The 15576-nt window shown below is 41.1% G+C and overlaps 1 protein-coding gene across 1 annotated transcript in view; it reads right to left on the bottom strand.

Annotated features, from left to right (window-relative positions):
* Positions 1-6779, bottom strand: part of ABI3BP (ABI family member 3 binding protein) — a 265954-nt gene extending 259175 nt beyond the window's left edge. Inside the window, exon 1 of the mRNA XM_065913797.1 lies at positions 6624-6779. Coding sequence (XP_065769869.1) covers positions 6624-6702 — 79 coding nt within the window. The 5' untranslated portion in view covers positions 6703-6779. The remainder of the gene's footprint in view (positions 1-6623) is intronic.
* Between the last annotated feature and the right edge of the window lie 8797 nt (positions 6780-15576).

The following is a 15576-nucleotide window of genomic DNA, read 5'->3' as shown; positions in this document are numbered from 1 at the left end:
TTCAGTGGTAAGGAATCAGCCTGCCAATGCAGGAGACAGGGCTTCGATCTCGGGTCCGGGAAGATCCCATATGCGGCTGAGCAACTAAGCCTGGGCTCTGAAGTTTGGGAGCACCAATTACTGAGCCCACATGCAGCAGCTACTGAGGCCCGAGTGCCCTAGGGCCCCTGCTCTGTAACAAGAGGAGCCAATGCAATGAGAATCCCACGCACTGCAACTTGAGAGGAAGCCTTGCTCCCCACACCTAGAGAAAAGCCCATGCAGCAGTGAAGACCCAGCACAGCCATAAATAAATTAAAAAATTAAAATTGTTTTAAATGTGTGATGTTTTAAGCTGCTAAGTTTGAAGTAATTTATTGTGCAATAATCAATAACTAATATTCTCTTTAGGTTTAGTTCCTAATCTGTGAAATGGGTATAATATATTTCATAGGTATGAGGATGAAATGAGATTGTGTATATAAACACTTAGCATTAAACAGCATGCCTGATACATAGTAACATAGTTGTTATTATATTCTTTAAATGGGATTCTAATAGAATATGTAGTTAAATCAATTTTTTTATTTTAGCATGCTCATTCTTTGGCTGATACTTTTTTTTTTTTTTTTTACTATTCTAGTAATGTCTCATTAGATTATCCTGTTTATTTTTAAATTTTACATGTATTTTTAGATCACTTTTATTAAGTTCATCTGTTTGCTTCCAATATTCTCCCTTTCTTTTATACTTGCTTTTATAAATCACAATCAGCAAATCAGGCAAAAGGGAAGTCTTTCTGAGGATAGCAATGCAGATTAGTTCATCACATTTCTTAATGGCCCTCCCTTCATTAGACACCTCACTTTTGTCTTAGCTCACATTAACCTTTAAAAGCATTTAACTGTCTTTTCTATAATACAGTTATTAATGAATTTGTCTATTCTCAAGTGCTACCCTGTACCTCATTAACTTTTGAGAGACAGAGAGAGACTAAAATTCCTTAACAGTTAGTATTTTATAGCCTGATATAGCAGTCTATAAAACTAAACTAGTGAATGTGTAATTAACAGCATGCATAGCATATGTGCTCAATTGTGTCCGACTCTTTGGGACCCAATGGACTGTAGCCTGCCAGGCTCCTCTGTCTATGGGATTCTCCAGCAAGAATACAGGAGTGGGTTGTCCCTTCCTCCTCCAGGGGATCTTCCCAACCCAGGGATCGAACCCACATCTCTTGCATTGGCAGGCAGATTCTATACCACTGCATCACCTGGGAAGCCCTGAAGCAGAGAGGAACCTTATTTTTAAGCATTGGATTCTCAACATGATACTCTTACCAGCAAATAAAAATCATACTTGATCAATTTTTACATTCCAAATACAAGTTTCTTTTATCATAGGGGCTGGATCTCAATCCGTTTTACCTAGTAGGCAGTGTTTGAACAGACAAACAAATCAATACAACTGCCCAGAAATTTCAGAGTTGTAGAAGATGCTAAAATAATTCCCCTGCGGTTTTCAAACTTGCTTTCTTCTAGCAGTAGAACTATATTTTTCCAATGTACTCTTTAATAGAGTCTCACCAATACATAAATGTACACTACTCTGATAAAAGCAGAATCCATCCACCAGAATTCCTTCCCGCTCACATTATTCTCCTCCCAAATTCCCAGTTCTAAGATGGAAAAGACCCTCCCTGGGTCCTTGCAAGTATCGAGGACCCTCTGCAGAAATGGATTGAGTCATGGGAATGACATATTCTTGTTTTATCACAGTGAGATTGGGAGGGCTCCTTAGAGAGTGAGAGCTGTTACCTCAAGAGAGGTGTTGGGAAAATTCAGAGTGAGACGTAAGACCCTCTTCTCCAAAGACAACCTGCTGCTTCTGCTTGTAATCGATCTTGGGGAGTTAAGACAGACAGAGAGAAGGAAAACAGTCCTGTGCTAAGTCAACTCAGCCTTGGCTTCCCCTCTGAGCGTTAATCCCTGCTGAGTCGTGGCCCCCGGGGGTGGCCTAGGCTCCGGCCCTGCACTACCCCTCCCTACACTCCTCCTTGCCCCGACATATGTTGTCGCCCAGCCTTCTACTTGGGTGCCTTATCCTCTCAGAATGTTTGGCCCTCCAGTCTGGACTGGGTCCTTCCTCGCTGTTCTCAAGTTTCTTTGGGCTTCAGCCAAATCAGAGGACGCTCTCTCTGTTGCATAATTATTCTTTGACATCCCTCTCTTCTTCATCAACTGATCAGGAAGGCAGGTATCAAGCCCTGCCTTCCCACCTCAATGCTTTGCCTATACTTGGAATACAGTCTGTTACTTGAACAAATGGACACATCTTTATGTAGAACAGGGAGCTGATGTTACGTAGAAATTAAAGACACAGTCTGCTACTTGCTTGCTGAGTGACTTTGGGCAAACACTCTGAGGCAAAATTTCATGCTCTGTAAACTGAGAGTAATAAAATACCTGCTATATAGGGAAACATCAAGCTTTTAGTTAGTTTTCCACATTAAAAAAACTTAGCCATAAATTAACACAAACAATATGAGCTCAAACAATGTTATCTATAATAAGTTGTCGATAGCTGTGAGAGTTATTGTGATCATCATCTGCCCTGATTTTTTTCACCTTGGAGTCAGAGATTTCTACTTTGTCAGGGAAGAACCCAAGACTGTCTCTCTCTTTCCTTTGCATGAGCCAAGAGTCACACCCAAGTCACGGCCTCACACCCTTGGACCATCTGATCACATGTGTGTATCTGAAATGTTCCTCTCTGGTTTTCCTCATACTTAAGTCAGGAGGACTGATCAAGTTACCTAGAAATAGTAGCCTTTGCCTTCCGACTGATTGCAATCTTCCAAACACAGGAGTTTCTGCAAAGAGGTATGTCAAGCCTCACATGTCCCATTATAAGCTTTTCTTGGCTCCTGTCACTGCGTATTATTCTCTGCAGTTTTGATTTTTGCCTGTATGCCAGGGGGAAAAGAAAAGCTCTATGGTGCCAAGAATAAAGAATCCTAGAGTTATCTGCAACACAGGGGCTTTCAAGGGTGTCAAACAATGTGGGAATTCTTCTTCAGGGCCTGGGTGTTATGGTCTAAACCTCCTCCTGAAAAACAAGTTCAGGAGGGTCTTTCCTGGAGGTCGTGTGAGGCTTTCCCAGTCCCCACAGAAAAGTTGATCCTAAGTGAAGGTGCAGCTTTCCATAGAGAAAGGCAATGTTTGAACTTGACAATCAAACATTGGGTTGAGGAAGTCCAGGCTGAAAAACAGTAGAATCCTTCTCTCATTGCCCTGCAGAGCAACACAACCCCGATGCCCCATCTTTCGCCAAGAACATTTGCTACCCTTCCAGATGTGTGTCACTTTGGACACAGATCACATATTATTTGGTGTGCATATTTTTTTCAGTATTGATCTACTTTTATGCAACCCAAGAGACAATTTTTTGAATGCCTGTTATATGTCAGACCCTTTACTGAAAGTTTTGCAACTCTTAGCTCATTGATTCCTAAAATACTCTAAGATAGTTAACATTAATCCCATTTTACAGATGATACGACCTGCTTAGCAAAGGTTAATAAATGATTTGCCAAAGAACATAGTCATCGAGGGGTAGAGAGGAGAAGAGGTCTGCTAATAATGTATGTATGTATGTATGCTCAGCTGTGTCTGACCTTTTGCAACCCCGTGGACTGTAGCCTGCCAGGCTCCTCTGCCCACAGAATTTTCCAGGAAAGAATACTGGAGTGGGTTGCCATTTTCCTACTCCATTAATAAAAGTCTCCAATTTTATTCTAAGTTTTCAAAAAGTAAGAAACACTCTTCTAGTATCTTATTTTCTGTAACAAAGTTTGTGGTTATGTATGCAAATAGGCATAAGACATGTAACAAGTGATCTCTTATTTAAAACATAATTTCTTTTTCCTATAAATAGCCAGCTATATTTATCAACTATATGCTCCACACACACACACACACCCAGCAGACATGTTCTACACACATGAAGATTAAGATAATGTTTAAAATCTTTATAAGAAACCCTCTTACTCAAGGGAAGGACAGCATTCACATTTACATTGCAGACTATAGCTCCTAAAATCTGGATCGAAACAGGGCCAAACACAGATTTTCAGTCAGGAAGCTGGGATCCAGTTCTGTTTCTGCTATCAGTGTGGGAATACTGCTAAATCTCCCTGCCTTTGGGGATCTTCATTTATAAAAATGGTTATACTGGTCAGTGGTTCCCAGTTATTGGCCCATGATGAAGCTTTCATCAGTCTGTACTGAAATGAAAAAAATAAAAACAATGGGCTTATTTGTATAAAATCATTTGTTTTATAAATCTGTTAAAAATGGCTAGCTTTCAAGTATGTCCTCTACAATAAAACCCTGATATTTAAAATATATATTTATTTTTACAGGTCCACGAATCCAAAGATCTGGGAACCCTAGCCTAGGTGATCACTATCACCTTTTCTAGCTTCAAAATTCTATCCTCTTCATAAATGACAAACGATATTTAATTAACTTTAAAATAGGAAGGCAAAAAGAAAAGGAAAAAAAAACTTATCTTTTTTCTTATTTAGTTCTGTTCTTCCTCAAATGTGAAAGTTAAGCCCCTGGCAAGATATTATAACTATTCCACTAGAAAAAAAGATTCTTAGTTAAATGAGTTTGGGAAACAATCAGTTGAAAAAGTGGGACAGTTTTCTTCACTGAGAAATTTTCAGAATCTGTCAAGTTCTAAAATCTGCTGTGACTCTCCCAGAACAGAAAAAGCATGAATGGTCCCCAAGTTACTGATGGGGAACAGATGCCTGCCCCAAACCCCTTCTGAGGACAATACTCCTATTCCGGGAATGCAGTTTGACAGAGGTGACTTCCTCTAAAAGAAAGACCCTCAGCAGCTTCGGTGACAAAGACAAAACATGGCATTAGTGACGAGGAGACTTGCCATTTACTTTATATTAATTTGATAGTTTTTTCAAATTACTGAGTCTATGGGTTTTTTTTTTAATTACGAAAGAAACCTGGATGAAAATACTTCAGATTAAAGTACAATGGACAAGACATTTATTTTGTGGCTATTTTTAACAATTTTCTTTTTATCATAACAAATAAAGGAAGATTGTGTCAAGAGATTTGTATCTAGTGATTGCAACATGATAATTAAAACATTTGGAATTTGCAAAAGTCTGCAGTCACAAAATCATGGCTATCACCCCTACACAGTAAATACAAGGTAAAATAAAACCATCTGTAGGTATTAAGCCTGAGAAAATCTCCAGACTTTTCTCAGATGGTGAATCCTTGTTAACTATCTTAGCAGTAGGAATAATTAATTCTGAATGCTTGAGGCTCCTGATTGACTTATTCAAACACTTTTCACAATGATCGAGAAACAAAATACTTGATAGAAGAAAAATATCTAATAGTGTATATTTTCATCTCAATTCATTTATTTATTTATTTTTGCAGAATTATCTTAGAGTTAAGAAGGTTTATTCAGTCTTTTTTTTTGCTTTTTACATCATCATGGGAAATATCAACGAGCCAAACCCTTCAACCTTCACACTCTGGATTCAAGTTTCACTTAGCACACTGAAGAGAATGATTTTCACTTGGGACAAGATGATCTTGGAGCAAATCAGCCGGAGGGAGGACCTAGCAGGATCTTTGGATATTCTGACCTGAACAACCTTTCTTTCCAACTCTGAGCACAGCAGGGTTTTGACAAGCCTGTGGCTCCATTGTCTCTGATATTTTCCATCATAACTGTATGATAAATTCCAGCCTGTTTTTCCTAATCCTGCTGACTACAGCAGTCTGCAACCATAAAAAGTTTTCACAGACTTGGAGTTGGCTTAGAGAAGCGCCTCGGCAAAGGAACAAAAGAAAAAAAAGAGAGAAACATTTATGTTCAAAGACAGGAGAGAGGCAACCTTTGCTTTTGGTGGTGATGGGCTCAAGAGGTGGTTTTTAGGGTCTACTTAAGACATTTTCCTTTTCTTATGATGACATTTGTAAATAGAATACCAACACTAAAATGAGAACAATTGAGCCAGGGAAAGGGGGGATGTCGTGTCCAACAGATCAAACCCTATTCCAAACTCCACCAGAGAAAGTGTCTACACCACAGCTCATGACCATTCTTCATTGGTGTGCCCTGCCTAGAACACTTCAGCCTCCAAGCTAAGAGGTATGTGTGAGGTTTACACAAAATGATTCTAGGTTTCCACCTAGCTTCTTTCAAACATTCAGCTAGCACTGGTTTAGTCTCTGAGGGATAAAAACATCAAACGAGTCTTTTCAACAGACTACAATACCCATCTATATAATACAGTTCAATATACAAGTGCTGTAATTGGAAACTATACCATTCAAGCTACCGTGAACACGGCTAAACCCAGAAAGAAGTTGGCTTGCATTTTTTGCAATAAAGAGATGCAACTGAAAAGTACATAGCAGAAGAGGGGGGAAAGAAAAGCAAAAGTTTAAGCTACTTCTTTATGCATTTGAATTGTGACTCTCCGAGAAGAACTCAAACCCCCCGTCTGGCAAAGCAGATCACATTTAATCTCAACATTTAAAAGCTAGTAACTCACACATCATTCTGAAAACACAAACATCAGAGCTACTTGCCTTTGGGCAATTTCTGTGCATTTCCCAGGGCTAGTGCAATACTTCCACAGAGAAGTAGACACCCCACGCTGGAGGGCATGTTGCATTTGCCACCTCACACGGGTAGTGATTCTGGTGGGGGTCCCGCAACCCTGGAGCTGCATTTAAGTGGACTGTCTCCTGGTGACAGAGGCGGGCGGCTGCACTTAGCTGTGCCGTGGGCTTACTCACAGGGGGTGGAGACAAAATGACATCACACCCTTTCCCACACACGCACCAAAAAAAAAAAAAAAAAAGAAGAGAGAGAAAAAGGCATAACAGCAAAAACCTATCATCACATTTCCTGCTAGGTTGTAACTGTCTGTCTCTTCTCTTCCTTCTATGACATAAAACTTGGAATTATGGTCAATGCATATTTGTGAAAGAAAAAGCATTTGAGGAATTTTGAAACATGTGATAAATTTTTTAAATATCAAAAAAAAGATATCCTTAAAACCAGTGGAATGTTAAAAATATAAAATAAAACTGTATTAGGAAGAAAGCTTTTTAATTATCTAGTGTAGAGAGAAAAGAGTCTTAGTTACTCAGCTGTGTCCCACTCTTTGTGACCCCAGAGACTATAGTCCAACAGGCTCCTCTGTCCATGGGATTCTCCAGGTAAGAATAGTGGAGTGGGTAGCCATTCTCTTCTCCACGGGATCTTTGCAACCCAGAGATTAAACCCAGGTCTCCTGCATTGCAGGCAGATTTTTTCACTGTATGAGCCAGCAGGGAAGCCCCAATTCTTCTTTCAAATGAAAGTAAACTTCCAAAAATTCAATCTGAACCATTTTGAAGTTCCAGTATCATGAGAAACTTTTAAGAGAAAGTCATTGGCTACACAGATATTCATAACACACGGGCATACATAGATACACACAGATATATACAAACGGTTAGTCTATAGATACAGAGACACAGAGGAATAACTATCATTTGTTGATCCCCAGCTCTGGGACAGGCTCTGTAACTGTGTCTTTACCTACGTTACTGCATTTTGGTCCTCACACTGATTACACAAAAGATCTTATATTATCCCGGTTATATTTCACCTATGAGAAAAACTGAGCCCCAGGGAGGTTAAGAATCCTGACCAAATCCATGTATTCTAATGGTTAACAATTTGGATGGGCGCTGGAGTGAAACTGACTGGGTATAAACTTGGATGATGTGTGCCCTCGAACAAATGTCTCCATCTTAATTTCTTATCAACATTGGTTACATTAATGGGCTTGTTCCGTGCCCAACACTTACCTGATCAATTCACATTTATTTATATTTATTCCTCAAAATAATCCAGGAGACAGGCACCACCATTACCCCCATTTTACATATGGAGAAACTGGATTCAGAGAGGTTAAGTGAAAGGCCCAAGGTCACCCAAGCAATCAAACTGGCATTTTAGTTTTTAAATTGTGGCCATATTTATTTATTCTACTTGTTGGCCATGTGGCATGGGGGACCTTAGTCCCCTGAGCAGGGATTAAACCTGCAGTCTCTGCAGTGGAAACACAGCATCTTAACTCCTGGACCACTGAAGAAGTCCCAGAGCTGGCATTCTAAACACATGATTTAACCCCAAAACTTCCACTCTTCATTATTAAACTTTAAATTAAAAAATGGAGATGACAGTACCTAATTCACAAGTTTGCTAGTGGCACTTTTGGACCGTGTGTACCAGAGTGCCTGGTTCACAGGGAGTATTTAATAAATGATAATCAATGAAAACAACCAAAGTAATGACAATAGTACACCCGCCAATAAGCAGAACTCTGGTTCTAACCCAGGTACATCGACCTCCAAAGCCCAGGCGTGTCCTCTCCCTCTATATCACATGACCCTAAATATGGGCATTGCTAGAGTGACCAGGTTGATAAAGGACTTCAAATGTTGTCAGTACATTTATGTCAACCCTTTGAAAACAGCCTATTTCACAAGTTTGCAGTAGCTGAACCAAAACAGTAAAAGGAAAATGGAATAATGGTGGTCCAGTGAAATTCCAGTCAAAAAACTTACTGAAATAAAAAAAGAAAAATAGAAGAGACAGCCCCATCTTCCAAATAAAGCGTGAGAAGCCACATTGTTAAAGTCATTTAGAGCTGGCCCGGGCTAAGCTTTCAGCAGAGGAATGCTCTGGCACCAGCTACAGGCGGAGGGGGGATTGGATTATTTAACAGGTCTTTTTCGTCTGTAATTTTTTACTTGAATAGGCAGCTCTCTCAAACCCCAGTTCAGACATTCACCCAGCTGGCATTGCTGACTCTGCTTCTATATCCACTGCCATCGGGTTAAGCCAGGGAGGCCACTACTGTACTAGCAGAAAATGACAGGGTTTTTTGAGGGGGGAGCAGGTAAAAAAGAGCAGAAATATTGAAAAGAAGGCTGGTTCTTCAAAACATTGCGAGGGGCGGGCCTGGAGGGTTAGGTAATGGAATTCAAGCATCAGCGTCTGCTTGGCCTGCAGGCTAAAGCAGGTCTACATTAGCAATGGTTATTTGCAGATTGGAACTGACTGGGGGCTAATTAACCAAAGGTCAGTCTCCAATCAGTATTTTGTCAGAAAAAGTTGGTAGCATGACCCTCCCAGGCAGGCCAGGGGACATTCAGTGAAGACACAGGAAGTACAGAGCTCTCCTCAGGTCTGGGAGGAGGCAGGTCCTGAAGAAACCAACCGTGTCAGAGGAGTCATTTTACCTTTTCAACAAACAAAAAGTGTTCCATCGTGTCAGAGTCCCAACCCAAACACGAGGTAGACAAATCCTCCAGAAGCGTTGTGAGTGTCATGCTCAAGGAGAAAAAATACAAGGGCTGTGGTCACGTAACCACTGGAGGAGTTAAGGCTACTTTTTTCAAAATTGGAGAAGAATTGCCTGACGATGGGGTGCTGGTTTCTGCCATGCAAAAATGTGAAGTGGCCATAAGTACCCACGTTCCCTCCTGAGCCTCCCTCCCACCCCCACCCCTCGCCACCCCTCTAGGTTGTCGCTGAGCGCCAGGCTGAGCTCCCCACATCATATAGCAACTTTCCACTTTTGTTGTTGTTTAGGCGCTAAGTCACGTCCGACTCTTCTGCAACCCCATGGATCGTAGCCCACCAGGCTCCTCTGTCCATGCGATTTCCCAGGGGAGAAGACTGGAGTTAGTTGCCATTTCCTTCTCCAGGGGACCTTCCCGACCCGGGATTGAACCCACGTCTCCTGCACTGGCAGACGGATTCTTTACCACTGGGCCCCCAGGGAAGGCCCACGACTTCCCACTAGCTATCTCTTTTACATACAGTAACGTGCGTTTCCATGTCACTCTCTCATTCATCCCACCCTCTCCTTCCCCTGCTGTGGCCACAAGTTTGTTCTCTACATCCTCGTCTCTATTCACGTAAGACCACTTTTTAAGGAAAAATGACCTTCTGCCCATGGGTAGATTGGAGATGACGAGTGTTGAATAATTTGTACACACTCATTAGATCTCCCAGGTGTCATGAGCCCTTGTGTCTGTATTTTTCTGGAAATACAGAAATGTGAAGATTTATAATTTGTGAGATGTAGACTATCAAATTGACTATCACCAATACCTGTGAAAATTTTTGTTTTACATATTTATTCAAAGCCCATAAGAGTATACAACACCAAGAATGAACCCTACTGTGAAATATGAGCTCTGAATGAGAACGGTATGTTATTGGAGGTTCATCAGTTATAACAGATGGTAACAAACGCTGATGGGGGATGTTGGTAACGGGTAGGCCAGGGGTATGTGGTATGTTTCTGCGTGTGTAGAAGCCGGGTGAAGGTATCTGGGACATCCGAGTACCTTCTGCTCAGTTTTACTCTGAACCTAGAAGTGCTCTAACAAATCAAGTTTATCACCAAGAAATCCTTGTTGACAGAACATTTAGGAAGAACTTATGGAAAACCACATAAACTATATTTGTATTTTCTCTCTGTTCTACAAAGACAGGAGATCATACCTATTTTGTTTAGCATTGTACTCAGTGACTAGCATCTGATAAGAATGCCACACATTAAGATGCATAAGGATCCAATGAAGCAGAATCCATCAATTTCTCCCTTTAGTTTAGAGGCATCAAGCCCGAGAAAGTTAGACTATGACTTGGAACGTAGTATACAGCTGTTGGGGGTAATTCTCCAAGAGTCCCTCACATTTCTGGATGTCCTATGAGCAGAGACACTGTTTCCCTGTGCTCTAGACTTTCCAATAGCCTCATCTTTCCAGTGACGTTGGTATAGCAAAGAGCTCTGGAAAAGAGAAGTTTGTTTACTGACCCATAGAATAAAAGTAATGCTGCCCTCTGGGGCAAAAGGACTATATGCTCATTGCCTATCATCAAAGACTCAGTTTCCTGAAGCTTGGGGTTTCTTTCTTGAAATACAACCTGGTATATGTAGGTTATGCCTGTATCTCCCTGTATGGCCCTGTAGGAGCTGGGGCTCCTAGAATGAGCACAAATGCTGATATTCAGTCTACAATTAGTGCTAGGAGGAAATAAGTTGTCCTTTGTCTTTGACCCAGCATCCTTGTGTCTCCGTGAACTGTGTGTGTTAACTTGCACCTACAGTAAGATCTCAACCCTTCCCAAGTCTTGACTTGAGCATTGACCCACTCCATATTTTATTAGGTGATCTTTGGTATAGTGCCATCACCTTCATTCAGGTTCCCAGTAAGAATCAGCCATGAAACTATTGTGCATAGTAAGAGAAGGAAAGTTATGACCAACCTAGACAGCATATTGAAAAGCAGAGACATTACTTTGTTAACAAAGGTCCATCTAGTCAAGGCTATGGTTTTTCCAGTGGTCATGTATGGATGTGAGAGTTGGACTATAAAGAAAGCTGAGCACCGAAAAATTGCTGCTTTTGAAGTGTGGTGTTGGAGAAGACACTTGAGAGTCCCTTGGACTGCAAGGATATCCAACCAGTCCATCCTAACGGATATCAGTCCTGGATTTTCAATGGAAGGACTGATGGTGAAGCTGAAACTCCAATCCTTTGGCCACCTGATGCAAAGAGCTGACTCATTTGAAAAGACCCTGATGCTGGGAAGGATTGGGGGCAGGAGGAGAAGGGGACGACAGAGGATGAGGTGGTTGGATGGCATCACCGACTCAATGGACACGGGTTTGGGTGGACTCTGGGAGTTAGTGATGGACAGGAAGGCCTGGCGTGCTGCGGTTCATGGGGTCGCAAAGAATCGGACACGACTGAGCGACTGAACTGAACTGAACTGAAGAGTGCTGCCGACACCGCTTATTAAATCATATAGTACCCTCTTCAGAAAACCCTAGGGAAAAACTTCTATTCTTTATGTCAAGAAAATGCAGTTTTTTCCTGAGCAGCTGCATTTATTTTGTGACATTGTTCTCTTTTTGTGTAGACTGTTAACCAGAGCCAAATGTGTCCCCCACCCATACACGTACATACAGGTCTTTGCAGTGCTCATATTTTGGCATCATCCCTGGCTTTATTTTTTTTATCCACACCCTTTTTATTTGCTTATTTTAGTTAGAATATTTATGTGGTTTTGTAAGTTGTTTTCACTTTTTTCTGGCACAAGGTGAAGTAATAAACAAGCTCCATACACAGGACTTATGTTAAAAAAAAAAGGGTGTGTCAAAATAGGTGAAGTGGGATTCTGGGGATGTGTCCTCTGCTTTCCTTTTCTACACAACAGTGGGCCCTGATGGAATTCTGGTACAATGACTGTACAGCATCAGTTCTTCATTTATATTTTCTTCTTGGGAAAGTGGATAAAAGGCAGGAGGGTGCCCAGAACACTACTCTAAACAACTGTGGTAGTTTTCAGGTGTTTTCTGTTTGGCTTTTTAAGTGTTCAACATTAATTCCATTACTTCAAATGAGACTTCCACAAGAACTCATCAGTCTTTCAAATCTTGCACATAAAATCTGTGAGGTCATTTTACCCATCCATTCACACTTTTGAGTCTTTCATACATAATGCTCAAGGCTAGGAGATCTTTAAAGGTGTATAGATCTACAACTAACAAAATGTAAAGATATGCTGTAGGCTTCTAGGAGATGCTCATACAAATAATTTTTATTTGATCATATTTGAAACAGGAAACCCAGTATTCCATGGTTTCAGCCCAGACAATTTTTCTGTAATTACTGTACTGAATGAGACTCATGATCCAATTGGAGGAGTATCCTGCTCCAGTGGGGGTACGTTTGACCAGAGGATGAAGTTCTTTCCTATAATGTTTTTTATAGCACAGGGAAGAACTGCCCTTTCAATGCCCAAGTGCTGTTTGCAGATCTTTCTTCAGTTCGTCTAAATTTTAACTCTAGACTTTTGGCTTCATAACTCTGAAGAAATTAGCAACTTGTATTTATTAAAGACTGTAAAGAATTCTTTCTTTCTATTAAGCTGGAAACAGGGTTCTTTAAGACCTAAACTGTAGGTCTCTGAGTTGTGAAGTTTGTCTTCCCTATTTTGTCTAAATTCTGCTTTCTTTGTGGAAGTGCTGAGTACAGAGCTGGGCTTCTGCAAGTGAAGGAAATATCTCCCACTTGAGGGAGTCAAGTGCTGAGTGGGAAATATAAGTCAGTAAACCAGAAAAGGGACTCTGAACTGGAGGAAGTGCCAGAGGCATGACCCACCAGAAAATAGATTACAGCGTCCTTGGGGAGGTCAAGAGCATGAGAAATGTTAGGAGGTAGGGCAAGGAGCATGGTGGTCCTGGGAACATGCCCTCGATCAGAGCTTTTGCCAGCAGGCTGACTTTACACTTCATTGCATGTGGTATATGGGAGGCCTTATGTGTATTACATAAAGGCTGAGATGAGACAGCCATGATCATGGCCTCCTAGACAACAGAGTCTAGATCTTTTTAATTTATTGCTTAATGGAAATGCCATTTCTTGGGACAGTTCCCAACTTTTTTGGGTGTGACAACTAGGTTGCAAGCAGAGTTAATTAAATGCTTAAAGATACTGCAAAATTCAGGTTGTCTTAATGAGAGAATAAACAGAAAGAAGGAAATGAAAAACAGAAACCCTTTGAAGCCAATTTGAGGGCACATCTCCCTTCTAGAATAGGCATCTGTGGGTCCTTTTGGCAAAGCTACCACTGGAATAAAGAAGTATATTCTAAAGAGAAGGATGCATTCTAAATCCAATTAGAAAAATACACCTGAGGAGGAGAACCAAGACGGTGGAATAGGAGGACATGGAGTTTACCTCCAGCACAACACATCAAAAATACACTGATGTGTGGAACAATTCTCATGGAAAACCAACTAGAAATCAGCAGAAAAACTCTTGTACAACCAAAGCTGCAAGAGAGATCTCCATGTAATCAGGTAGGACAGAGAAAAAAGCATTGGGTTTGGACCTGCAGCCCTGGGAAATCTCTGTAAGGAGGAGAAGGTCTGTAAGGGTGGACCCCTCACCCTGGGGAGCAAGCAGGTCTCTGGCATCCCAGTCCTTGGGTCCTGCGTGGAAAGACAGGCCCACTTGCTGACTGGAAAACCCACCAAGTCAGACGACAGGGCTGGAGAAGCCTAGATTCTCCTCTCAAGGATCGTGTGTGCAGTTTTGCTGACAATCAGGGCAGAGAGAAGCTTGCATGGGTATCTATGGCCCCACCATACTTTCCAATCCAAAGGGACAAACAGACCTGCCCTGCTCACCACACAGCACAGCGCCACAGAGAGTCTAGTGTGCCTGGGGTGTGGTCTGGGTGGGTCAGCCTTAGGAGTACACAGCAGATCATCTCCCGTAGAGATCACCTCGACTCCATCCTCTCTACACCGCGGCTCCCTTCTAGCTCTGGGCCAGATCCGTCCTGGTGTAAGTCTGCCACAGAGGAAGCCTAGATCTCAGGCAGCAGAGCAGCCACCTCAGGTCCTGCAGCCACAATGTTCTGACCCCCAGCCCCAGCCTACTCCAATTTGATGAATTTCAACAAATGTTTTCATCTGGGAGCCCTCGACACAGTCAAGGTAAAGAACATATCCATGACCTTTAGGAGAATTCTTGTGGTCCTTTTCAACCCCACACTCCTTTCTCTCCACACTTCTCACCCAGTCACTCATAACCACTGATCTGCTTTCCACTATAATACTTTAAACTGCAGTTTCTAAAGTTTAACATACATGAATCAAACAGTACATATCTGGATGGCTTCTTTCACTTAGCATAAGTATGAGATTCACCCATGTTATAAATACATCAATAATTCACCTCCTTTTTATTGCTGAGTAGTATTCTATTGAATGCATATATACCACATTTGCTTACCCATTTACCCTTTGATGGACATTTGGACTACTACCAATTTTGGTTTTTTCAGATATTGTTGCTATGGACATGTCCTTGTATGGATACATGAATTCATTTCTCTTGGATAAATACCTAGGAGTAGAATAGCTAGATCAGATGGCAGGTGTTCATTTAAATTTTTCAGAACTATCAAGCTATTTCCCAAAGTAGATGTTTAATTTTATAATCACATCAACAGTGTATGAGGGCTCCAGTTTATCCATATGCTCACCAACATTTGCATGTCAGAATTTTTAATTTTAGCCTAACAGGTATATAATAGAATTTCATTTGTATTTTAATTGGTATTTACCTAAAGGAAAGATTTACCCATCTAAATGCAGAGTTCCGAAGAATAGCAAAGAGAAATAAGAAAGCCTTCTTCAGTGATCAATGTAAAGCAACAGGAAAACAATAAAATGGGAAAGACTAGAGACCTCTACAAGAAAGTTAGAGATACCAAGGGAACATTTCAGGCAAAGATGGTCACAATAAAGGACAAAAACAGTATGGACCTAACAGAACCAGAAGATATTAAGAAGAGATGGCAAGTACAGATGGCTAACAAGCACATGAAAAGATGCTCAACATCACTCATTATCAGAGAAATGCAAATCAAAAACACAATGAGGTACCAT

The sequence above is a fragment of the Muntiacus reevesi genome, chromosome 21 (genome assembly GCF_963930625.1).
Source record: "Muntiacus reevesi chromosome 21, mMunRee1.1, whole genome shotgun sequence".
Taxonomy (NCBI): domain Eukaryota; kingdom Metazoa; phylum Chordata; class Mammalia; order Artiodactyla; family Cervidae; genus Muntiacus; species Muntiacus reevesi.
This window is presented reverse-complemented; position numbering and strand designations above follow the sequence as displayed.